Here is a 26,920-nt window from a genome sequence, read left to right as displayed (position 1 = left end):
CAAATTCACACAGGAATGTTTCTTTGTCTCCAGAGACTTTTCCCGTCGAAACTCTAACACGTTCTAAAGCGAATACTGAAAGAATATTCCTAACAGAGAATGTGGGGAATGGTCACAGGCTAGCTAAAGAATAAAAATGTCATATGGGTTGTTATTTTATGATGTCAATAAAAGTGTTATAAAGGAAATACTGTAACTTGGAAAGTATATACACTATATGTAAGGGAAAGGGGGATACCTAGTCAGCTGTAAAACTGAATGCAATCAACTGAAATGTGTCTTCCGCATTTAACCCAACCCCTCTGAATCAGAGAGGTGCGGGGGGCTGCTATAATCGACATCAATGTCTTCGGCGCCCAGGGAACAGTGGGTTAACTGCCTTGCTCAGGGGCAGAATGACAGATTTTTACCTTATCAGCTAGGGGATTCGATCCAGCAACCATTCGGTTACTGGCCCAACGCTCTAAACACTAGTATGAAGTCTCCATCCTTTACGTTGTGCATGAAATATGAAAAATAATTAAAGTATTTTTGTTTAGACAGGAATGTGATTTTAGGAGCCATAAGGGACCATTTTCCTCATATAAACTTTGCACAGTAAGTAGCCACGCCCAGAGTGAGAGCGTGTCAGCCTGACGGAACCGTCCCTTTCGACCAGAGTGCATAAAAGGATCGGTAAAGAAATTAACATTGAGACCAGTGTAGCTGCAGCTCACATCCAAAGTGGATCGAACTCTGTATATCAACGCGAGGTAGAGGTGAGAAGCTCACCTCCCGGACAATCACTGGTATGGCTGATTAACTGTCCTAAGTAAAATATCTAGAAAAGCATGGGACCATTCTACTACTCTTCAAACCATCCTATTCTACTACTCTTCTCAAATCAACGTATTCTGCTACTCTCATCACCAATGAGAACCGTTGATACGGCTGGCTAGCCTACCTTCCAAGGATTATCTTCCAGAGTAAACAACAGTAGAAGACGGGGGGACCCCTTTTAGACAATCAGAGCCTTACAAGCGTGCCGCTGAAAGGCCCAACACCCTTCCTGAGGGCTGGTTCCGACAGAAATCCACAGCAAACGAAGGTATTTAAACGTAAATACATTTTTTTTATCTTACCTTTATTTAACTAGGCAAGTCAGTTAAGAACACATTTTTATTTACAATGACGGCCTACTCTGGCCAAACCCGGACGACGCTGGGCCAATTGTGCACTGCCCTATGGGACTCCCAATCACAGCCAGATGTGATGCAGCCTGGATTCAAACCAGGTACTGTAGTGATGCATCTTGCACTGAGATACAGTGCCTTAGACCGCTGCGCCACTCGGGAGCCCACATTCATGATTTCTTACTCCAAATGGCGGCGGTTTGTGTGCAAAGTATATGATTACTGTGAGAATAGTTCCTAAAATGTATCAATGATAAGTGTCTCTCTCTCTCTCTCCCTCTTCATCTTCTTTGTAACAAGCCGCCATATTTTGTGTCAGTCCGCTAGGGACCTTTTCCTAATGTATTAAGTCTGTATGTTTATCTTGTGTTATCATTTAGTTTGCTAGTAAATCAGTAATTAAACCAATTACACACACACACAGGACCATTCACTCAGCTCTTGAGACATGAAGCTCTCAAGGTCATGCACTACCGCCTCCTACCACACCCTGATGAGAAGCAATAATCCTGTCCCCATGACTGTAAATCTGCATATTTCTGTAACCCTGCTGTACTCTACTGTGCTGAGACAATATGACTGTAGAACAGTTTAACACTATTTTGAATTGAATGCTCAACAGTGATTATCTCTCTCTCTCAATTCAATTCATTATTAGCATGGCAAACATATGTTAACATTGCCAAAGCAAGTGGAATAAACAATCACAAATCAACTGTTAATTCTCTCTCTCTCTCTCTCTCTCTCTCTCTCTCTCTCTCTCTCTCGACAATCCTCACAGTTCATTCACAGATGCTATGTAAGCTGGTTGCTGGCACCTGCAGGCCTATTTGAGGGACAACTGGACAGAACATATCAGAATTCTTGGACTTCAGCTGAGACTCTCCTTCCCATCCTTTAAGGAAAGCTCCTTCTTTACATTTCTCTCATGTTGTGTGGTATTGCCTATAGATGACCCTGAGACTCTCCTGCTGGGTTTTGCTAACTTGTTAATGTTAGCTAAGTGCACTACTAGTAATACCGTATATCCCGGTGTCATGACTTTGCCCTGTTGGTGAGGTTTATGACCCCCATAAATACCTTTCCCCCTTTCCTCTCTCTACTCTACAGATTTGACTCTTGGAAAGCCCTTTGTTAACATAGAGAGAGTCTGGTAACATCAAAAGGGTGGGGAACGGAACCATATTTTGGTAATCCAACCAGTTGAAAATATCCGTTCGTACTTTAAGAATATGATGTCAGATCAGTTGTCGTCTGAGACATTATTACTGATGATAGGATGACATTAACTGTATTTTGGAAAGTCTACACATTCTACACATTCTATGAATCTATTTGTGAAAAGATGAAATGTAATTTTAGCTTCTAAATGAGAGAATTGTTTTCATAAAAGTAAACTCTGCTCACTCAAAGGCCCCGCCCAAGTGAACAGACATTGGTTGTGAACTATGAAACACGCCCTTCTCTCCACCACTACAAAAGCCCTTTGACGAAAGTCAATTTATGTTTCCGACGATGTGAGGACTGCTGTCCATACGTTAAAAGTTCTAGTATCAACTACAGAACTAAGCCAACCTCAGCGTGAGCTCTGGTTGCGAAAGGTTGAATGACAACAACCTAACGAAATTAGCATTGTGTTCCCAGTGACGTGAGGACTGGTGTCCATACATTAAAATGGGCTATTTCAATGTGGAGGTGACGATCGACATGCTGGAAGGATGAATTTCGACTATACCAGCCAGAATATAGCATGAGCTTATAGTATGGCAACTTGGTATGAACTTTGAACTCTTATTCACTAAAGAAGTGATACATCCTAGATGTCGAGTTAGCAGCAGCAGCTGTAAACGTGTGTGGCTAGGAAATGATGGACAACCTCTTCAGAAAGACAGGGTATTACAACGTATCCGTTCTACCACATGACGACGGTATGACAACGTATCCATTCTACCACCAGGCATATTCTTCAAAGGACAAGAGATCTCTGCTGGGCAACCCAGCCTTCCATCTACGACCAATCTATCGGAGCGCAGCTCAGAGTAAATATTTCTTGCATTTTCCTTTTCCAAATGGGCGGTTATTTAGAATGCACAAGATTCTGTATTTACAATAACGTAGCTTCATAAGGTCTGATAGAGACCCAATCCTTTTGTTCCTTAGTCTTCCTACACTTTCATTCAAACCCAACCCCCTTTCTTTGTGTAACCAGCTGTCTTATCGGTTCCGGCTGCTAGGGACGTTTCCATGTATGACATAATTAGTAATCAATGTATGATCCATCCTGTGTATATGTAATTCTGTGTGATTATTTAGGTATTTAGTAAATAAATAATTAAACCAAATGTCATATTGCTGATTTTATCTTTATTTAACTAGGCAAGTCAGTTAAGAACAAATTCTTATTTTCAATGACGGCCTAGGAACAGTGGGTTAACTGCCTTGTTCAAGGGCAGAACGACAGATTTGTACCTTGTCAGCTTGGGGATTCAAACTTGAAACCTTCCGGTTACTAGCCCAACGTTCTAACCACTAGGCTACCCTGCTGATTCAACTTGTTAGCCAGGGTTCGTGAAGATAACCAAGAATTCTACGACGTTCAGATGAGACTGAATAAGGTGTCGATTAATAATTGACTGTTACTGATATAAAAGATTACCAGGTCTTTAAGAGTTTATTCGGAAGATAAAAGCTCTATAAACATTCTCCGTGGTGCCCCGACTTTCTAGTTAATTACATTTACATGATTAGTTTAATCAGGTAATATTAATTACAAAGAAATGATTTTACAAAATAGCATGTCATATCACTTAATCCGGCATAGCAAAGACACGACACCGGGATGGCATAGGCACGGTATGAGGGTATGAAAATCTAGATATCGTCCAACCCTAGCACCAATCCCATGCTGCCAGGCTGCCAAATCAACTATTTTATTCCCCTCATACTAAACGTTGCTCACTCTTGTTTCAACTGCCCTTTGATTAAATCAGTTTAATTCAATGTTTAAATTTGCTTCAAGTGTTTTTTTTTACTGAAAGTTTGATAGATGGAACATGTATGGAGGGATGTGGGTGGAGAGTGGATAGATGGGTGTAGATGTGTTTGGCAGAATAACCTTCCCCTATCTCCCTTCCTTCACTAGATAAGTAATACAAGTGAATGTAATTGCTGCATTTTACCTGTGATCCAAAATCAAATATTTTATGAGTTACAAGCTAAGACAAAATGAGATTTCATGATATTACTTTGTCTTTACAAATCTATTATTTACTGGCCACTACCCTTCAAGTACTGAGCAAATGTCCAAATTGAGGAAATTTCCTGAATTTGCAATGCAAATGTTTCTTTGATGGACACTAGTTATGACTGGTTGTGATCCAGACACATGTGACATACAAAGTTCAACTGTCATACAAAGTGGGTAATGTTGAGCCCCCATCTCCTGTCTGTCACTCACTCCATTAAATATCTTAAACATATACAGTTGATGGTGTGGTCTGTACCTTGTGAAAATTCCGTTTTGATTGAACAAATATTCCCATTTGTTCTCTCTGCTATAAAATAAAGATTTATTTTCTTCAGAGTTATTGTCACAGACATATGTTAAATACAGGCAAAGGCCTGAGCCTACAGCCCACTAACAAATGACCAGCCAGGCCACCATACACACCTACAGTACACTCCTCTCCCCACCCCACTTACTTACACACATACAATTCAAGGAAGATCAGAGTGTCTCAGGGTAGCATTGCTGATCTAGGATCACTGATCTGGTCCCTCTATGTAGTCAGCAAATGCAGCTACTGAGGACCAGACACCTGATCAACATCCCATTATATGAAAAGTTACTTGTAATAAGTAATGACACAATTGTCTTAATGTTGAATTGTGTCTATTGATTACATTTTATTATAGGAAATATCATTCTGATTCAGACTCCTCGCACCTGTTTCTTGGTCCAAAAAGCACAAAATGATTCCAAAAATGTATTTTTTTCATGTCCTGGCCTATGCAATCCTAAAAGTAATCAGTATTGGCAACCTCCAAAATGTGTCCTTTCATGGATATAAACAAAGATTTTTGCCATTCATATTAACATTTCAGAAAAAGGCCTATTTAATTAAATTGCATGTAGTAGCTCTTAAAGTCCTCTGGAGAGCAGTAGCGAACAGGAGTTAACCCTGGAGTCCATTTGAGACTTGAATGTACAGTAGAACCTTGAAATTACAGATGACAAGTGTATTAAACACAAACACGAAGCATTATAAAGAGGCAGTGAGACGTTTGTATCACAAGTTTTACTTTGTTTTCTGATCATCTTTTTCAAACACTTATTGAAATGACAACAGGAGAAATTCCAGCCCAACAAATTATCTAAAATAAAAAAGGTTTAGCTAACATTAGTATTTTTATCTTCCTGTCACTTTCATAGTCTATTCCTGTCTTTGTGCTGCATACTTAGGTTGTAACCCCACTTAAGCCCTGTGAATATTCTATGAGGGGGAGTGTACTCTGTGTATGAATAAAACAAAAAACGAAAATCTAAAAGTTGTATACATTTAGTTACTTGTTTTCCATTATTCCATGTCCAATTTTGACACAATAAATGAGAAAACAAGTCGATTTCAGATTTTTGTTATTCAAATTCAAAGATTAATCTGTTTTTCCATTCCGTTTTGTCTTAGAAATCTAAATAACGAAACATACCTGTGGCCTATAGGGTAAACTGTCAAAATGATTAGGGTTCTCCCTGTATTATATTATAGAAAATTGAATGCTGACAATGTACACCAGTTTATTAGGTACACCACCCCCTTCAAGAAAATAGTTCACTCCTACAGACAGTGAGTCGTGTGGCTTGCTATATAAAGCAGGCAGATAGGCATCCAGTTACTGTTTGATTGAATGTGAGAATGATCAAAACGAGTGACCTAAGCGACTTTGAGCGTGGTATGATCATTGGTGCCAGGCGCGCTGGTTCCAGTAGCTCAGAAACGGCCGGCCTCCTGGGCTATTCACGCACTAATGTCTAGGGTTTACCGAGAATGGTGGGACAAACAAAAAACATCCAGTCAACGGCAGTCCGGTGGGCGAAAAAAACGAGTTGATGAGAGGTCGAAGGAGAATGGCAAGAATCTTGCAAGCTAACAGGCGGGCCACAAATAGGCAAATAACGGCGCAGAAAAACAGTGGTGTGCAGAACAACATCTCCGTCTGTTGCAATAGACCATCCTCATCACGGATGATGGCAGATTGCAGCAGACGACCACACCGGGTTTTACTCATATCAGCTAAAAACAAGAAGCGGGCTTGCATTCACTAACACTGGACAATTGAGTGGAAAAACATTGCCTGGTCCCGGTACCTGAGTCAGGATTAGGCGTAAGCAGCATGAGTCCATGGACCCAGCCTGCCTGGTGTCAACGGTACAGGCTGGTGGTGTAGGGGGAAGGTTTTCCTGGAACATGTTACGTCTCTTGATACCAATTGAGCTCGAAACTGAGTAAATTATAGACTTCTCAAAGATATTATTGTGCTTTCTTCCCCCCAATGCAACATATAAACATTGCAGGGTTGAAGGGAACATCTCATTAGAAATTGAACCTGACTAAATAGCCCCACCCCAGTAATTATAAACAGCCATGAGCTGATACGACTTTAATAATATGGAGTCTTAAAGTTATTCCACCACTAACGGACATTGTGAATATGCAGACATCCACACTTTCTCACACTTAATATGAGCACAATATAGTGTTTCATACCTTTCTTCATACCTTTTCTTATGTCGACAATAGGAGCATCGATACAATAATTCAGTATATTTTCTTACAAAGGTGCGTCTCATCTTTCTCTCAAGTAATGTGTTTTGGAAACAGGACTTGCTGGGGACAAATTACATTATCTGGCTATTATTCTGTGCAACACAGACATCAGTTTTATACAATGACATTCAACCAGATAAACATTTTGACAGCAGCCAATGCAGATTCATTGTCATTTCTATACAGGGGTACAGCTTAGACAAAAGTTAAAAATAAAAACAAAACACTCCAAAATGACAATTATATCTAAAAGGCTTACAGGACAACTATTATTTGTCTTCACTTATTACTTTTTTTTTTTATTACAAACTCCAATGTAAAAGGTAATATAATGTCCAATGTCATGCATAGCATGCATCCAGGTAAAACTGTTCCCCTGGTTGAACTTTTAAAAGTACTCTTTCAAAACACACTTCAACAGATGTGGATATAAAGAAGTTATTTGATGAATAAAGCTTTAACTACATTTCAGCCACATATTCATATAACCATCAAAGATGTGAAATGGTTCAGGTTTAAATGCCAGCTGACTGTGCGTATCCAAGTGTCGTATGCAAAGAACAGATTACAGTAAAAAAAAAAAAGCTGCTGAAATGCTGAGTTCATTGTCCCATCAGCCTATGCTTATGGCGATCTGTAGGCTTGCGTTTGCTATGTTAAACTGGGTTAGAGGAGAATCTGCATGTTCAACAAACAGCAGCTCAACAAGATTCAAACAAATGGAAGTAACTGCCACTCAATTCAATTCTAGGTGCATAATGCACATCAAGTAACAGAAATGGTCAGATACATTACAAAAATACCATCCAGTATAAATTAAATAATAATGAGGTTAAGTACAGATTTTTTCCCCAGGGGTTTCTGTTCAGCTATTACATTCCACTCATTGTACGCCGTGTCACTTGCCAATTTGGCGCATGACATGTCGTACAAGGAGTGAATGTTACAGAGACTTGTACCCAGACTACCTCACAATACCTCAAAGGCAATGCATCTCTCAGACACAGAAACAGTAACCTGAAATGCTATTTGCAGACCAAATATCCTACATCTAAACCTAAATCTGATGTTGACAAAAACAGACCGGTTTAAAACTGGGATCTATGGATGTTCATGCATACCCAAATCAAACCTAACTTCGGTCTCAGTTTTATTTTTGGGCCATATGATATGCAGCAGCTTTGTACAGCCGCAACAGACTTAGAGCAAAGTTAAAATAGTGTAGTAGAGCATGCAACGAACCTGCAGTGGTGACTGCATTGACGCCATTATCCCCTCAACATTACAGTGAGGGAAAAAAGTATTTGATCCCCTGCTGATTTTGTACATTTTCCCACTGACAAAGAAATGATCAGTCTATAATTTTAATGGTAGGTTTATTTGAACAGTGAGAGACAGAATAACAACAAAAAAATCCAGAAAAAAGCATGTCAAAAATGTTATAAATTGATTTGCATTTTAATGAGGGAAATAAGTATTTGACCCCTCTGCAAAACATGACTTAGTACTTGGGGGCAAAACCCTTGTTGGCAATCACAGAGGTCAGACGTTTCTTGTAGTTGGCCACCAGGTTTGCACACATCTCAGGAGGGATTTTGTCCCACTCCTCTTTGCAGATCTTCTCCAAGTCATTAAGGTTTCGAGGCTGACGTTTGGCAAGTCAAACCTTCAGCTCCCTCCACATACTTTCTATGGGATTAAGGTCTGGAGACTGGCTAGGCCACTCCAGGACCTTAATGTGCTTCTTCTTGAGCCACTCCTTTGTTGCCTTGGCCGTGTGTTTTGGGTCATTGCCATGCTGGAATACCCATCCACGACCCATTTTCAATGCCCTGGCTGAGGGAAGGAGGTTCTCACCCAAGATTTGACGGTACATGGCCCCGTCCATCGTCCCTTTGATGCGGTGAAGTTGTCCTGTCCCCTTAGTAGAAAAACACCCCCAAAGCATAATGTTTCCACCTCCATGTTTGACGGTGGGGATGGTGTTCTTGGGGTCATAGGCAGCATTCCTCCTCCTCCAAACACAGCGAGTTGAGTTGATGCCAAAGAGCTCCATTTTGGTCTCATCTGACCACAACACTTTCACCCAGTTGTCCTCTGAATCATTCAGATGTTCATTGGCAAACTTCAGACGGGCATGTATATGTGCTTTCTTGAGCAGGGGGATCTGGCGGGTGCTGCAGGATTTCAGTCTTTCACGGCGTAGTGTGTTACCAATTGTTTTCTTGGTGACTGTGGTCCCAGCTGCCTTGAGATCATTGACAAGATCCTCCTGTGTAGTTCTGGGCTGATTCCTCACCATTCTCATGATCATTGCAACTCCACGAGGTGAGATCTTGCATGGAGCCCCAGGCCGAGGGAGATTGACAGTTCTTTTGTGTTTCTTCCATTTGCGAATAATCGCACCAACTGTTGTCACCCTCTCACCAAGCTGCTTGGCGATGGTCTTGTAGCCCATTCCAGGCGTGTATAGGTCTACAATCTTGTCCCTGACATCCTTGGAGAGCTCTTTGGTCTTGGCCATGGTGGAGAGTTTGGAATCTGATTGATTGATTTATTCTGTGGACAGGTGTCTTTTATACAGGTAACAAACTGAGATTAGGAGCACTCCCTTTAAGAGTGTGCTCCTAATCTCAGCTCATTACCTGTATAAAAGACACCTGGGAGCCTGAAAAATTTGATTGAGAGGGGGTCAAATACTCATTTCTCTCATTAAAATGCAAATCAATTTATAACATTTTTGCCATGCGTTTTTCAGGATTTTTTTGTTATTCTGTCTCTCACTGTTCTAATTAACCTACCATTAAAATTATAGACTGATCATTTCTTTGTCAGTGGGCAAACGAACAAACTCAGCAGGGGATCAAATACTTTTTTCCCTAACTGTACATCAGTGAAACAATGCCTTGTGTCAAGAATTGACACAAAAAAAAAAAAAAAGGTTTCTCAACAAACAGTTTACATGATACAAATTTAATTTTATTCCATTGTAGAAAAATATTTCACTACCATCATCCAACAAAAAAGTACTGATTTGGGTGAATGTGGAAAAGGTAATTCGATAGTCAAATTACGTTACTATTATACATAATTCTTTTTACAAGGCATCAGAAACCCTAAAACTAGATTTATTAACAACATCCTTGCCACAGACATAGGACAGATCCATTTCAATAATGGAGGTATATGAGTGGGCAGGTGGAGGTTTGAAAGAGTGGTTCAGTCCAGTGTTCTGAGGAAGGAGGGCCAGTCCCATTAAAGGTCGTCAGGTTTCTGGTTGCAGTTTGCACTAACATGGTGGTCCCAGCCCTGCAAGGGGACCGGCCGACGCTCTGGGGAGCATTCGTAACACACGTCTTGCTCGCAGGCGCGACAGTGGTGCTTAGACAGCTTGGCAGTGAAGTCACGATGGCAGATGTGGCAGGAGACGATGTGGTCAGGCACTCAATAGGCAGGACGTGCAGCATCCTTCACCAGGCCTGAAGAGAGAGTAGGCACACAGTGTAGAAGGACCCGGAAGTATGACGTAGGATGACGTCACTTGTACATCGTATAGTCAGTGGCATGAGATGGAGAGAATTAAATAATTGAAGAGAAGGAAACAGAGGACTTACCCACAAACAAGGCAGAGGCCGGAGCAGGTGAAGTACTCCTCAGGGAAGAAGCAGTTGTGGGCTATGAGCTCATCAGAAATCTCCCCATTGAAGCGCTCACTTAGGCCATAGACAGAGAAGAACAGCAGATCAGAAATTACATTGATGTAGCCTGATTAGATTGTTCAAACAGTGTGAAAGTGAAAATAACGGTCACCTATTGAATAGCAACGTTTGTAACTTTGTTTGTGCTTGATTTTAAGACCCCTTTAATGAATATCAAATGTTCCAGTAGACAGAAATGCTAAAACATTCCATTCTTGAACACAGCTTGACACCCATTATTTGACTGTCATGGTTTCAGTGTTTGCCTTATGTAAATGTGAGCCTGTTTGAAACCAGTTTACAGCCAGATGACTGAGCTATAATGTCTACTACCTGCAGGGCTTTGAAGATGACGACTGGGAAGCGGGTGGAGTTGTTGTCCAGCAGCTGCTCCAGGGTGTGCTGCAGGCCACCAAAGTCCTTTGGGGGGCTACAGGTACGCGTGTCGTGGTACCGGATGGAGCTGAAAACCTCTGGGAAACGGCCCAGCTTCCTGAAGCGCTCAAGCAGCAGCCAATCCACAGACTCCGATGAGTTTCCTGTCAGAATGAGAGAACAAAAAGGTGATAAAATGGAATAGGATGAGAAGACAGACTTAACTTTGAGTTGATATATAACCACTCATAAAAGGACATTTCACTTCAGATTACTTTGATCAGGGGTCTTCAACCTTTTCTAGATCAATCAAAACTGAGATGGAAGGTGCCTCACCAAAAATGATTTCTAAGAAAAATAAGTCAAATTCTACTCTAAAGGGAAACATTAAATGGATATAAAATCAATTTGTACAGTTTAACAGCCACATACTTTGAAAGGAAAATGATAGTAGATTACTCAAACTGCTTGACTGGCTAACTAACTGGTCACACCGTTTCAAAACAGCTCTGTTGGAATGACAATTACTAGTCTTAGCATGTCAAAGGGTCAGCGGGGTGAGTAGAGATTCTGCACCCATAATTATCAAATTACATGTAATATGATCTTCTGTAGCAACACTCATGACAATGTGGATGAATCTACTGTATCCCTAATGTTTCCACTGTTAAAGAAGGAGAAATAAAAATGAGACTGATGAGAGCAGAAAGTAACCACACCAATGTTCGATTTGTGTACACTATGGTTAGTGTTGATTACAGTATTTCTTAGCGCTGACCTGAGCCCAGCAGCTTGGTGTGGACGGTCTCATGGAAGATGATGATGGCCGGACCCAGGGTGGACAGAGGCACGTCCAGTCCACAGCGGGCAGTAGTGGCCTTCACCTCCTTGGTGAAATGTTTCAGGTAGGCGTCCGACCCGTCGCCCAGGAACTTGAAGAGGTCGTCATGGAGGTAGTCGGCGTGGGTGCGGTAGATTATGATGTCGGAGATAGCTAGCACCTTGAGCAAGAGCCGTGTTCTGTGGCCCTGGTTGGAGCTGTTACCCAGTAGGCCCTCTGTATCGATGACCACCACCTTGTGGATGGGGTCAAATGCCGCCCACACCCCCACCGTGCAGGACTCCTGCGTGGGGGGAGGTCTTGAACACCTCACTGCCCATGAAGAAAGTGTGGTTCAGAGTGTAGGATTTGCCCTCTCCTGTGTTGCCGAAGACAGACACCACCTTGATCAGCTTGTTGGGCTTGCAATTAAATATCTTCACAAAACGCACCTTCATCCTTTATCTAAAAACAGGGAGTAGAGTTGGCAGATGAGGTGATTTCATTTCACAAGCGGGTCGTTACATTTTAATTCAATCACTTTTTGGCCACATCCCTTTTTGATTTGAACGAAACTTTCCATACATACTGTAGTTGCCCATGGTAGAAGTGGTCAGAAAGTGACATTTTGGACCTGAATACCAAAACATTCAGGAGAATGCGGTGCTTAAAGTTGACCCATTTTGCAAACCCAACCATAGAATAAGAAATCAATTTCTTAATCAATTAAAAATATTAAACGGTTGGGTTTGATATCATTTAAAAACTTACAATCAGGGTTGTCAAACTATACTATAAATTCTTCCAAAATGTATTTTTCAAATAAAAGGTTTTCATATGTTGTAGTTTAGACCCTAATTTACATAATCTGAATTGTTTGTGTTGTGCCCGCCGCCAGATGCGTCTCCAGCTGAGACAGCATACTCTTGAATACAGGGTGTTTGACATAAGTCTACATTTAAAAAGGTACCCCTAATTTTGTTTTTACCATCCTGAGTGTAAGATTTCAATTATATAAAATGTAACAGTTTCTCTTTTCCAGTGATGAAGACATAGACATCTCATGGTATGGTGGGTATGCTAAATGGGTCAACAGAGCATTCGGAAAGTATTCAGACCCCCATCACTTTGTCCACATATTGTTACGTTACAGCCTTAATCTAAAATGGATTAAAAAAATTACAAAATTTTACACGCAATACCCCATAATGACAAAGCAAAAACAGGTTTTTACAAATGTCATATTACATTTACGTAAGTATTCAGACCCTTTACTCAGAAGCACCTTTGCCAGCGATTACAGCCTCAAGTTGTCTTGGGTATGACATTACAAGCTTGACACACCTGTATTTGGGGAGTTTCTCCCATTCTTCTCTGCAGATCCTCTCAAACTTGGATGGGGAGCATTGCTGCACAGCTATTTTCAGGTCTCTCCAGAAATGTTTGATCGGGTTCAAGTCCGGGCTCTGGCTGGGCCACTCAAGGACATTCAGAGACTTGTCCCTAAGCCACTCCTGCGTTGTCTCGGCTGTGTGCTTAGGGTCGTTGTTCTGTTGGAAGGTGAACCGTTGCCCCAGTCTGAGGTCCTGAGCAGGTTTTCATCAAGGATCTCTCTGGATTGATCATGTCAGTGGGTTTGAACATATCCATAATGAAATTCTGGCAGCACGAACCCACATGCACAGTTTAGTGAATTATACACTTTCAAATAGATGATGCAAATTCTGATATATACACACACACTTTACAAATTGGTCTTTTGACCAATCAGATCAGCTCTGAAAGAGATCTTTTGTGATTGGTCAAAATACCAATGTGGAAAAAAGGATCACAATCAGGCTGCCTGTGTAAACGTAGCCATATTTCTTAACCTTAGTAGCTGTGGTTCCCCTCCAAAATAAAGTAGGCTATGATTAACCCCAAAAGGTGTGTGTGTTCTCTTTTTCATATGGCGGTATCATCTCATATGGAGGTATCATCATTTTTAAATCAAGTTGATATGTTTGTCCTGGGAATGTGAATTTCAGCACAGACATTTCTAAGATGATTAACGTACTAGATTTTACCACTCCTTCATTCCAAGTCAATTCCAACAGAATCATTTGTATTTGTGCGTAACACAGCCTAAGGGAAACAAAAGTGTTGGGAGTATCTCCCATAATCAAATATATATTTACTGATAACTAATATTCCAAAATAATTGTTTTACCTTTTGCAGATAGAGTTTATAGTCACCACATTATGTTTTCTACTAGAGAAGCCTTTGTGAGTGAGGAAACCATTGTTATCAGAATGCTAATTACTACCTAGGAGAGAAAGCAGGGACTCACCCCACTATACATGTTAATGGTCTCCTTGACAATGTTAAGGAATTGACAGATTGATTGATCCAACAGAAAACGTTACAGGTTCGTCAAGGGTGTATTCATTACGCCGATTCTGCTGCAAAATATTTTGCCACAGAAAGTTCACTCCAAACGGAAAATGTTATAGAACGAAAACGAGAGTTTGCATTGGACAAATTCAGGTAGGTCCCTCCCAGTTGCGTTCCGTTCTCTCTGTTTGCATCCGTTTGGTTCTTAAGCAGTAAATGGTTTCAGTTACAAGGCATAATGAATATACCCCAGATCTCAGCAGTGTGCTAGGATAGCAGGCACTTATCTAGTTTGACAGGCTCCAGAGATTGGATATATGAGACGTCTCGTCAACACAGCAGGCTGAGGAAATACAAAATTCAGAGAAATTACAACTTCAGGCAGCCGCATTACTTCTTTGGTATAATGGCACTCACATTTTGTTCATGCATGCCGCCACCTACTGTGCGGTAGTGTGTTCATTCACTTTACATTTGATATAACATTTTTTTAAAGGCAGGGGGATACAAATTTGCACCACACACACGCTATTTCACAAAAATAAAAATCACAAAACATAACTTCTGCAGTAAAATCTCTTACACCCAGGTACTTACCTGCAGCTGCCACCTATACTCATTAAAAACCCACTTCTTCATTCCACTACTTTGATCCTATCACCTCCTGCCCATGCAAACGGCCTGGGAGGACAGGAGACACCCCTACTCAACACACCCTGTAACTCTTCTGAAGTCAAATCACATATACCCCAAAACTTCTCTGCAGCTACCTCCACACCATCTATGTTATTTATGTTCCATTTCTGCGGTACAGTTGATAACCATTGCTATAAAACGCTAAGAAACCAAACTTACTGAAGCATATACAGTATCACTCGTTGGGCTATCCCCCTCTGTGCTGGCACAAATCTACTACTCACTTAGATCCTTTCAGGATCCCTCACCCTTGACCCCTCAAATTTCTTCACTGCCTCAGCATAGGACACCTTCTGCACTATGACCACTTCAACCTGCCCCTCTCGCAACGAACACTAACCTGCCCCTCTCGCACCGGACACTGCCGATCCCCAGGAACACACAACTTTATCCAGTAGACTCATTAGGCCTTGTATGCAGGCTATATAGTATAATCACTCAGTAGTTCAATTGTTGGCTCCTTTATAGCACATTCATTTTACCACTTATCATACAAATAAAAAAGATGTTCTGTCTTAAGCAAAGCACTTTGGACTTTTTTCCAGGGCTGTAATCATTACACCGATTCCGTTGCAAAATGTTTTGCAACAGAAACAGTTTACTCCAAACGTAAAACGCAAACAAGTTTCTATTGGACAAATTCAGGTAGTTCACTCCCTGTTTCGTTTGGTTCTTAAACAGTTTCCGTAATGAATACGCACAAGGTTTCTAATACCCAACAACTGTGCACATCGTAGTACTCTGCAATCGATTATTTATCTATTATGACTTTCCTCTTTCCAAGGCTTAAACCAATTTGCTATATTACAAAGGCAAAGGGAACAGCTTTAATGGAGAGGCTTTGTCTTGTAAATTGGAGCCTCAGCAGGTGACCGTAGTCCCTTGTCTGAGCTGGGTAACAAAACCCTGTGGTGAGAATATTCTCAGCTATGTCTTTCCCTCCGTTTTCTGAGGATTTACCTCAGACTGTTGGCCTCCCTCAGTGATCAATAGACCTTACCATAAAATGGAGCTCACATGTTAACAGTAAATGACTATAAGGTCCAAGGCATTAGTGAATATAATTTTCTACAACTACTCTAATGAGGGCCCTAAGCTGATCTACATGATCTTTATATTTTTTTATTTAACCTTTATTTAACTAGGCAAGTCAGTTAAGAATAAATTCTTATTTACAATAGCGGCCTCCCGGGGAACAGTGGGTTAACTGCCTTGTTCAGGGGCAGAACAACAGATTTTTACCTTGTCAGCTCGGGGATTCGATCCAGCAACCTTTTGGTTACTGGCCCAACGCTCTAACCACTAGGCTACCATTCTTGATTTCGTATTTTTACATTTACAAACTCCTAATTTCTTAAAATAAACAAAAAAAATGAACACAAAGTGAAATGTGTAACGAGAAAAGTAAACGTGACATAAAACGACAAAGCAAACATTGTTTGAAACATGCGGCTTCCACAAGAAGCATATGGCTAGAAGATACACATTTTATAAAGCCTACAAACAAAATACTTGACTATGCAGTGTTTGCGCCAGAAAAGTGATAGTCAGGTCGCAAATAGGCCGTGACACCAACTGCAATACAATGTTGTCTGAATCCTGTGAATAAGAAAGACTTTCCACAGCGCATACAATGGTGGAAGGCTATCACAGGTTGCTGGGGTACTTTTGGCTTTTGAGCTTCAATAAACACAACATATCTGACAACTTTTGTTCAGAATAACTAACCCTTAGTAATCCATCCAACTGCTACTGCCACCCCCTAGTATTCAACACCAGAGAGTTTTGTGTCCTGTATTGAGGTAGTGATGCCATTAGATCACATGAAGCAGAAGAACTTCTTCCACCCCCCACTAGAAAAAGTCTTTGCACGATCAAATAGTTTGAGCTTCTTTGCTTTCTCACAGGCCTTGTGCTTGATGGCAGCAAAGATAGCAGAGTCAAATGCTTCTTTGAGGTTCTTCTGGGTCAGTGCGGAACACTCCACATAGTCGTGGGCTCTGATCTTCTCTGCCAGACGCCTGGCCTGGGAGTTCACCACTGGCTTGACCCTCAGCTGGTCCAGATGGATAAGGATGCTAACATCATGTCGGAGGTCAGACTGGGTCCCCACTAAAACTATGGGTGAAGCAGAATTGAAGGTGCGGATCTGTGGGATCCATTTTGAAGTGATGTTGTGGAAAGACACAGGGTTGACAACACTGAAGCAAAGGATGAAGACATCTATTTGATTGTAACACATGGAGCGAAAATGATCAAACTCCTCCTGCAGAAAATAAGGAAGTGGCAGATTAATTCATGGTATAAATATATATTCACTGTTGCCTACATTTAGTGTTGCCATAATGTATTTGGTAGACCTACTCATGTATTGGCCTAGTTACCTGTCCTGCAGTGTCCATCAACTGGATTTGTACTGGAATCCCATCTACTCTAACCAATCCTGTAGAATAGAGCACATTTCACCACATGCATTCTCGAACCCTCTTTCACTCGCCCAAATTACTGCCAAAGGAAAATTGTTACGGTACAGTATTTAAAGGATGCAAAAAAAACTCACCCGCGAAGACGTCAAAGGCCGTCTGACGGTATTCGTTTGGGTATCCATTTGAGATGTAACTTATAATCATGCTGGTTTTCCCCACAGCGCCATCCCCAACCAACATACAACTAATGATTGGCTCATGGTGCTTTTCTTGGAAATCATCAGGGGCCTGCATCATCTTATCTCCGCTACTGCGTTCACTATCTGATGGAATTTCAGCAAAAGTTTAAATTCTTATCCAACAGAACCACTGTTTCATCCTACATCAAAGCGCACATGGTGGAAACAAATGTAGCGGATACTTTGCCACCTCCAGTTTGAACGAACAATGCCGCCCAATCAAGTTACAGCCCTCAATTCAACGCAAACTTATTTTCACACGCTTGAATTTGCATAGTCACTCCTACAGCGGCCATCGGACACTTGACAAAATGCCAAAATATGGGCCATTGTGGATCGATGGCCTGGATACTGTATGAATTTCAGCGCGAAAGGCTACCTAAATCAAATCGTTCACATACCTACCTCTCCGACCAAGGTGCATGAGTTGAGAAAAACTTAAGTGAAAAGGTAATTTAGCAACTCTTAGTGGCCAGTGGAAGCTGATGAGGGCTTCTTTATTGTTTCGGCTATTTTTAGAAGTTTACAGAGAAAAATGAAGGAGGCTTTTATATATTTCAGAAATCGCCTATGGGTTCAGGGACCAATTATAATCGCAAAACAAAATTATGGTAAATTAGTTGCAAGGTCAGGTGAACAAATCAAATCACCAAATGAGAGAGTTATTTTGTATTCTAAAATAAATATGGGAATGTGACCAATAACATTCGATTAATACCTGATACTGATGGTTTGTTTACATAGCAGGTTAGGAGAAAGAACGTAGCCAAAGATGATATATTATATAAGATAAGCGACTGCCGCTCTAACAATGGAAATACATGTCTGCAAAGGCGGAAGACAGGCGGGAGGACGCGGGATCATTATAGCCAATAGAGTGGTGAGGAGTAGCTTTAGTGTCCGGAAGTAATTTAGCCATTCATTGTAGTCAATACGATCTGTAGAGTTGTTATTTTCTCGTGTCATTCCTGGACTACTCATAATTAATAAAGTCAAATTTAATCAACAAGTACGATAGTCAGTTGGAAAGAAAATAAGGGTACAAGACTGTGTACATATCTGGCTGTGTTGGCAAAATCACTACATATCCCATCGAACGAAGCGGGGAGAGGCTCACAGTTCAAAGACCAGTCAGAAACGTCCGAACGCTAACCCTACGGTCAAGACGCAGTGATGTCCTTCGCCACCGTTGTCTTACGAGATACCTCGAACCAGTCATGACTATTCAACAAAACAATACTTAATTTAAGTTTATTTCCAGCGAATTTATTGGTTACGTTATTGTTTAAGTAACGAAGGCGTTTGAAGTTGAGAGTGCAGTATTTATGAAGTTTGACAATAAGCACGAAAACTAGCTTAGTTCAGCTAGCCAGCTTGTTTAGCCATGGAAAAGAGGAGAAAAGAGTTAGAACGTAATGCGCATGTGGGCTATCACTAGGCTAATTCAGGAGACCGATTGTAGTTTCTATGCCCTAATATCAGGAGCTGGCGGCGAAAAGTTTGATGAAACAATTCAGAGACTGAAACTAATAAATCTGATTACCTCTATTTAAGTATATAAAATCGAATTCAGAGACTGAAACTAATAAATCTGATTACTTCTATTTAAGTATATAAAATCGATATACATCCCCAAAATCAGCTGTAACTGTCAATAGTAAAACAAAGTTTAAAACGATGTTTGAGTACGACCAAAGAGTTTTCTAACTAAACCAAGATAGACTAAAGCTTGGACTACTGTAAGTCGCTCTGGATAAGAGCGTCTGCTAAATGACTAAAATGTAAATGTAAAAAATGAGTTTCAAATGGGAACAAATGAGTCATAGAGGGCAGAACAAGCAAGGAGGTGGGCAGAGCCAAGCACGCTAGAGATATCCTATTGGTGCGTTCTAGTAGACATCTGCATATTTCCGTTAGGAAAAGCATACTCTGAAGTGCAATTTGCCTTTGCACTCCTAAACCGCGCGATTTTTAAAAACTTTTGCGAAGGGTAAAGTCTACAAACTTAGTCCACTCTGTTCATAGCAGATTTTAGTTTTGGGAACAGAAAACTATTGAGATGAAATGTTTAATTGATGAGAAAATGTACAGAATGTCAGCCAAAATCTCGTTCCATCTTCTCCCACTGCCCTCCAGTGGGCTTCCGTAGTGAGTGGAAATCACATTTAGACATCTAGTGAAATATCTGTCTCATTGTTCTATCTGTGGTACAACAATAAGAGTCATAATACCCATAAAACCTAGTGGTCAAACAAGAAATGGTTTCAATCGTTTTTCCACCGTTAATTTGTCCCATAGGGAATTTTTAGAAACACTTCAAATAAGGGCTGTGTTTCGTGAAGGTTTACCCTGGCATGACGTTTTGATAACCTTGTATATCTCTCTAGGAAAAGGTCACTTTTATCAATATATTTGTCTGTATTTCCCCCCCCAAAACATTAAATGCTAATTAGCTGCTAATGTAGCTATCATAAAGAACTACAAATGCCATGATGATCTGGATGAGTGCTGTATCGAGGCAAAGTTAAGAATCTCTGGATTAACTATCTAAAGTTAGTTAAATGTAGAAATTAATAAATTGGGTACATTTATTTAAAAGGACAATTCTGTGAACTGTCTTGTGCAAGTTATAAATTGACACAATGCCTGTTAACAAAGGTGTCAGCTAGAGATGATGTGCAGGAGCCTGCTGGGATTTGTAGTTTTGCATGATGTCTACTTTGACGCTAATTAACATTTTCGAATTTGAGAGTAAATAGATGCGAATACATTGATAAAAGTCACCTTGTCTGAGAGAGATTTACATGTTTATCAAAATGTCACACCAGTGTAAACCTTCACGAAACAGACCTTATTTTAAGTGTTTCTAAAATTCCCTGTGGGAAACATGAATGGTGGAAAAACAATTGGAACCATTTCCCTGTTTGACTGCTAGGTTTTATGGGTATTATGACACGTCCACTGTGGGGCTCTATACAGAAAATGAATGGTGAATTCAATTCTATGAAAGGTCAGATATGCGTGTAAACAGCAGACCAAACTCCAATATAAAATAGTGATGCGAACGAAACAGCTCTTTTTGAACTCATCTTTTTGGTGAATGTCGGGAGCCGAATCACATTGGTGAAAGAGACGTCATTTGGCTCCCTGATTTGCATACTGCTAGTGCTGATTTTTTAGCTCAAAACAACTTTTTTCTGCAGATAAATTACAAAATAATTATCTAAAGAGGGTGAAGCCTCACCGCAGAAACAACAAATAGTAGCGAGAGTGCGTCAATCAGGTCCTTGCTGATTGTTCAGTGCGATTATTAGAATTTTTTTGCAGGCCATCGAATAATTTGGCGTGTTTCACAATCTGACATAATGGTACTGTAGGCTACCTTTTGGGCTTTACATTGGAGATGTGGATTTTTTTCATGGTTCTAGGTCGATCTTTAAACATTTTGAACAAAAAGCCAATTGGGAGCCAAATGAGTTGTCTCTTTTACCTGAACAGATCCAAATGTGCCGGCTCACCAAAAAGACTCGGAATGCCCATCACTAATATAAAATCGTTGCCGGAATGCCACGTGCATCCACTTATATCTGTAGGCCTACATTTGTAGCATAGTAAGCATTTCACTGTCTAAACCTGTTGTTTACAAAGCATTATAAAACCTCTGTTCGATCAAATAAGCCTCACGTAGAAAATTAGCCAAAACATAATGTGTTTACCAAAATCGACACTCTCATAGACCTCCATACAAACAATCCCACTTGGTCTGCTTATCGCAGACTGTGGGTGGAGTTGAGCCTCTCGCTTCAACTCTTCCTCTCTGATGTAGCAGGTTAGGAGAACTAGCACAGCAGGTTAGGAGAGGGAGGTTAGGAACTGATGGTTTTTCAGGACTGATGGTTTGTTTACATACCAGGTTAGGAGAATTAGCGTAGCAGGTTAGGATATTATAATTAACATGGCATGTTAGGAGAATGAAGTTAAGGTTAGGAAAAGAGTAAGGGTTAGGCTTAGCTAAAATGCTACAGTTGTCAAAAACTGTTGTCCCCGACGCGATAACTAGATGGAGCTTTAGGCCTACTCTATCTAGCTACAACCTATGATACTGATGGTTTGTTGGGACAGATGGTTTGTTTACATTTCTATGGTCAACATCCTATGTGCTCTAGTGCTGAAGTCCTAATAGAGCAAACTATAAAAACAACAACAACCTTTAAAGCGGGAATATGTAACCTTGGGTGACCTGACCAGATTCACATAGAAATGTAAGGTATAGATGTCATTCTCATTGAAAGCAAGTCTAAGAAGTGGTAGATCTGTTCTATGTGCCCTATTTCTATGCTTCCCATTCTTAAATTTCATTTTTACTTTCGGTTTTGTACACCAGCTTCAAACAGCTAAAAATACAATATTTTTGGTTATGGACAATATATTTCACAGCGCTTTATATTGTACAATTATTCTCTGCACTATACTTGCTTGTTTTGTCACATAAACTGAAATTATGCGAACTATTAGATTTATAGCAACCAGGAAATGGCGGAGTGCATCTTTAAACAGATATCCCACAGTTATTAAACCAGGCCTACATATTTCACCTTTTAGGTGACCTGTGAATGCAGTTTAAAAGTTTACTGGAAAGGTGCTCACATGACTCGATGTGCATACTGTCCTGTTACAAGATAATAATGTCTACTGATTTACTTATTGTAGTTCGACTATGTACTGTGCCATGTAGTCCTATAGTGTGTGCCTGTCACCCGTCTCTGTAAATGGCAGTGTTGTTCCACTGTCAGCCATAATCTCTGCAACCCTGCTTGTGTGGCCTGCTCCCTCTGTTCCAGACCTGTTTGTGGCTTCCTCTCCCAGGTCTGATTGTCTTCTGAAAAAAATAGCTCAGTTGTGTGGCCATTGTGGCTCTGTCAACAGCTGGACAGTTGCTTTTTGCTCAGCACAGCTGTCAGATGCAGGCGCAGGATCCTCTGCTACAGCAGCATGTGCCAAGTTCCACTGCGGTGGTGGAATCTTCACTGTTGTGATTTGCTAGTCTGACAGATACATAGAGGATCACCTGTGTTAGCCTCCACGAATGCCTTCACACTTGTCTCTAACATATACATGTAGATTCCAGAATGCCGAACAGTCCCTTTACAAGTCAGAACTTAATTTGAACTTACTCTGCTGGGGGTCCACTGAGTTCATCCTTATGCCGTTGGAAATTTGAGACAAAATATCCACAGGAAAGTATTATTAAACTGACTTCAAAACGCTGGTCTCTGTGTGTGACTCTCACGGTCTGTTTGCTCATCACTTGATCCAGGCACACGCACACAACGTAAATACATGCACCAGATGCACGCATAAACCAAGCTCTTGCAGGTGTTTACATGGTCTGGCGCTTGTGCCTGGTGATAGAAATGTGTTAGAGCCCTCAAGGTTGTGTATGCAATCATTCTCTTGATGAAAGACTACAATTACAACTTCTTAGTATTTTGATTTACATCATTTGATGATAAATTAATAAGATTAATGAATAAGATATATTTTGAATGCACATATTTGATTGAATATCTACAATGGCTTTTCAGTCTGTGAGGGACACAATTATGTATTTATGAAGTTGTTTCACCACAATGTCCTAGTATATGCCTACTGTGCAGAAAGCACAATATGTGACTTGGGACAGTAGGGATATATTTAGGGGGGAAATATAGAATTAGATGGACTTCCTTATCTATTGAAGCCTGCAGGAAATTCTGGGAGCATTGTGTTGTAAGTTCTCTATTTCCTGTTTGACATTGTTCCTCATTCTCTTCCCTCTCTTTCTCCCACCTGCAGTGTGAGTGGTAGGGATTGTATTCCCCTCCATAGCAGGACAACATCTCTTCATGGTATCACCAGTCTCCTAATCTCAGTTAGCCAGTCTCCATACTGCACTTTGCCACCAGTGATTGACAGGGCTCATTCCCACATCCAAGGTAACGCTGCCATACACAGGAAACATACCGTTATCATTGGATTTCCAATTTCCCTTTTCTGAAATAGCTGCTCTTAACACTTTTGACCTGCCCGCAAGCTTAGTTTGATTGTATAGCTTGCATGAAGTTGGTGACAAAGAATAGTTTTTGTATAAATGGAGTCCACTTATTTATTGCTATTTGCTGCATATACTGACCTGTGCTGTAGGGGTCAGTAGCACTCTGTTTTCAGAATGATTTGGCAGTTAGGCTTCATTGTACTGCACAGTGTAGAGCTGCTTAGTGTTTATAGTTCCCACGCCTCAGTCACTGTAAACATATTTTTGATTCACTGTACTGACCTTTTCTGTATTCCTCCTGTGTGGTTTAAATTGTAAACTTAATCTATATGTGGATGATACTGCTGTTGATCTGGCTGTGTAAAAACTACAGTCAGTTTTATAGCTAGGCAGGAATCCTTTGCTGATTTAAAACTTGTGCTTAGTTAAAAAGGTAAAATAAAAAATGTGATGGTTCTCAGATTGAAGTTTTCCCGCATATAAATACTAATTGATATGGATTTGACGTTTAAAAAAAAAATTACAGATGAGCTGGTTAAGAAGCTAAGATTTAAAGTTGTCTTTTTCTATAGAAACATATCTTGCCTTTCTCTAAGCAGCAGGAAATGTAGCTGCCTGCTACTACTCTTAAACCTTTGGATGCCATCTACAATAGTGCCCTTCGTTTTGTTACCGGCGGCAGCGTCGATACTCATAACTGCATACTGTATCAAAAGGTTGACTGGACTTCGCTAAAGACCCGTAGATCTCTACATTACAACCTTTATTTACAAACTTCCGTCTTATCTAAGTTTGCTGTTGAAGTATAGACAACCGAGTTGCCTAACCCGTTCACAGGATTGGTTCTCTTGAGGTTCCGAGGATCTCCACTAAGCTAGGTAAATCTGCTTTTAGTTTTAATGCACCATATTCTGGTGCCATTTGGGCAATTTAAAGTATTGATTGGGGATATATTGTGGACGAATGTAACTTTTTCTGGGTGATATGTGATGTTTTATTTGTGCTTACCATGACTGTTTTTGTATTCTTATATGTATACATTTTGTGTGTAACGGTCGTCGGATAAAGCGGACCAAGACGCAGCGGGGAAATGTGCACTCATCTTTTTTATTTAGTTGGCAAAGAAGGTGAACCAAAAATAAACACCTACACAAAACGAAACAACGAATAACAGTCCTGTAAGGCTTGAAGTTATACACAGAAACAATATATATAGGACTCAATCAGAGGCAACTAAAAACACCTGCCTCCAATTGAGAGTCCAACACCCAATTACCTAGACATAGAAATACTAAACTGGAGAGAACATAGAAATACAAAAAACATAGAACATAACCCAAAACCCGGAAATAATAAATCAAACACCCTTCCCGAACCACATAAAACAAATACCCTCTGCCACGTCCTGACCAAACTACAATACAAATAACCCCTATTACTGGTCAGGACGTGACATTGTGTTTAATATGTATTTTATATTGTATTATATAGGGCACATTTGGAAAAGACACCTAGGTCTCAATATGTCTTCCCTGTCAAAATAAACGTTAAATCAAAATCATTAGTATTCCACAGCTCTGTATCAGCATCACCAGACATGAGAACTATGTCCTGACACAGATTTGGAGGAGTAATCTGCTTAGTAATGGTCTCTGAATGGATATCTGCAGGTCACCATAACAGAGTCTACAGTGCGGTAGCATACAGAGCTCCATTCTCAGGGCTCTCCAGGCTGTGGTCTGTGAAGCAGCTTTAGAAAATATATACAACAGTCAGCCAACCTAAATACATTTGAACCAATTCTTCACAATCTGTTAAAGAGTAAACACAGTAACTGACCCAAGTTCGTATCTTAGACCGAATTGGAGCACAATAGAATATCTGTCAGAAAGGTGTTAAAAGATTACATATCGTAAAATGGAGATTAACGTGCCACTGGCATAGATAGGGTCAAATGGGGTAGAAAACAAGCTCTTTGCATATGTGGGGTACACTATCCTGAATAATCTATCAGTGAAAGCAACTGCTCCCTTCAAGCCTGTGCTATGTTGAGTATTTGCAGAGCACGCCTCCATCAAATGAGATAGGTTACCATTACAGCTTTCTCTGGGACCCCCTGTGATGATGTTTTTGCGAATCCTCTTTCCTTTTGGGTCCAGTGGCATCCATCTTGTGTCTCTCTAACTAGAGGGGGTGAGTGGAGGAGTGTCGTAGTCTACAGCACTCCTCCAGGGGTGTTTGATCGTGGCAGAACTTTTCATGACCAAACCCAAGGTAGACTTTACACTTGAATAGTAAAATATTCAAATTTAGTTCTGAATATTTAGAGCCAGACTAAATTGTCAGTTAGGGTCTATATCTGTATGTTACTCAGGCCCATTACATCCGGTGTATGGTTAGCCAGAGAGGTACCAGATGTTGACAGGGCCAGAGTGGCTTAGTTTGCATCTGCACCATCACTGGAGACAGGATACAGCCCTTTCCCAGGTCACCTCCCTGGCTCCTTCAATAACGGGACTGATTCATGGGAATTAAGACCTTTGTGAATCTCCCCTGTTGCTCACATTCTTTACATGTGGCCAGTAATAGCAGAGATGGCAGAAATTATTCATAGTAAATCCCACACACCAGAGTATGATTCCTCCTTGTTTGTTGGCCCAGTTTAAGTAAAGTCCAAGTGTTGATTTGGGGGTCACCCGAGCTTGTGTGTATCTCCATTAAGCCTTGGCAGGGGTCCAAGAGGAGGGGGGTCCCCTAATCCCACTTTGCCCTCAAGAGAAAGCCACAGGGGTCTGTCCCCGAATACAAACCCCCTAATCCAAAAAAAACAGTCAAAAAACGAATAGTAAGGTTAATGTTCATCACGCTGCCTGTTGGATGGCCATAGGAGATTTAGGAGGTTGGTAAATGAATGCCTCATTTGCCTACATGCTTGGTCCATATCATAGGTAGCTTCATCCTTAATGTATTAAGGCTGGTGGAGTTAGGTTTCAGATGGGAATATATTGGATCACTTGCTTAATATGCTTAGTGAGGGATCATGAAAAACAACTCATCCATCATATTGTACTGTACAGAATAAACGGTATCTGAACAAATTAAACAAAACCACAGTAGGCATAAAGTATCTCTGGACCGCAACATTGTCAGTCCTCTGTCAGCACTTTGGGAGTGGAGGAGTGTCTTGCTCAGTGGGTCCTGGGGGCTGGTTCCCCTTGTGGGTGCGTCTCCCAGCTCAAGCCTAGCATATCCTGGAACATG

General features: G+C 40.7%; 1 protein-coding gene and 1 pseudogene across 1 annotated transcript; both read right to left on the bottom strand.

Annotated features, from left to right (window-relative positions):
- Positions 1 to 9,975: 9,975 nt before the first annotated feature.
- On the bottom strand, positions 9,976 to 12,484 carry LOC115162728 (zinc finger FYVE domain-containing protein 1-like; annotated as a pseudogene).
- Positions 12,485 to 16,287: 3,803 nt separating this feature from the next.
- Positions 16,288 to 18,200, bottom strand: LOC115162727 (rho-related GTP-binding protein RhoV-like). The gene is made up of 4 exons (XM_029714189.1): positions 18,031 to 18,200; positions 17,521 to 17,709; positions 17,345 to 17,403; positions 16,288 to 17,226 (listed from the first exon to the last, which is right to left on the bottom strand). The coding sequence occupies exons 1-4, from the start codon at positions 18,047 to 18,049 to the stop codon at positions 16,780 to 16,782; spliced, it is 714 nt and encodes a 237-aa protein (XP_029570049.1). The 5' UTR covers positions 18,050 to 18,200; the 3' UTR covers positions 16,288 to 16,779.
- Between the last annotated feature and the right edge of the window lie 8,720 nt (positions 18,201 to 26,920).

The sequence above is a fragment of the Salmo trutta genome, chromosome 25 (assembly GCF_901001165.1).
Source record: "Salmo trutta chromosome 25, fSalTru1.1, whole genome shotgun sequence".
Lineage (NCBI taxonomy): Eukaryota > Metazoa > Chordata > Actinopteri > Salmoniformes > Salmonidae > Salmo > Salmo trutta.
The sequence above is the reverse complement of the archived record's forward strand: the minus strand, read 5'-3'. Positions and strand labels throughout refer to the sequence as shown.

Excerpts from the sequence above, each read along its gene's own strand:
- LOC115162727 (XM_029714189.1), bottom strand. Across the intron at positions 17,404-17,520 it reads GGCCTTTGACGTCTTCGCGG|GATTGGTTAGAGTAGATGGG; the intron begins GTGAGTTTTTTT and ends TCTATTCTACAG. Across the intron at positions 17,227-17,344 it reads TGATGGACACTGCAGGACAG|GAGGAGTTTGATCATTTTCG; the intron begins GTAACTAGGCCA and ends TATTTTCTGCAG.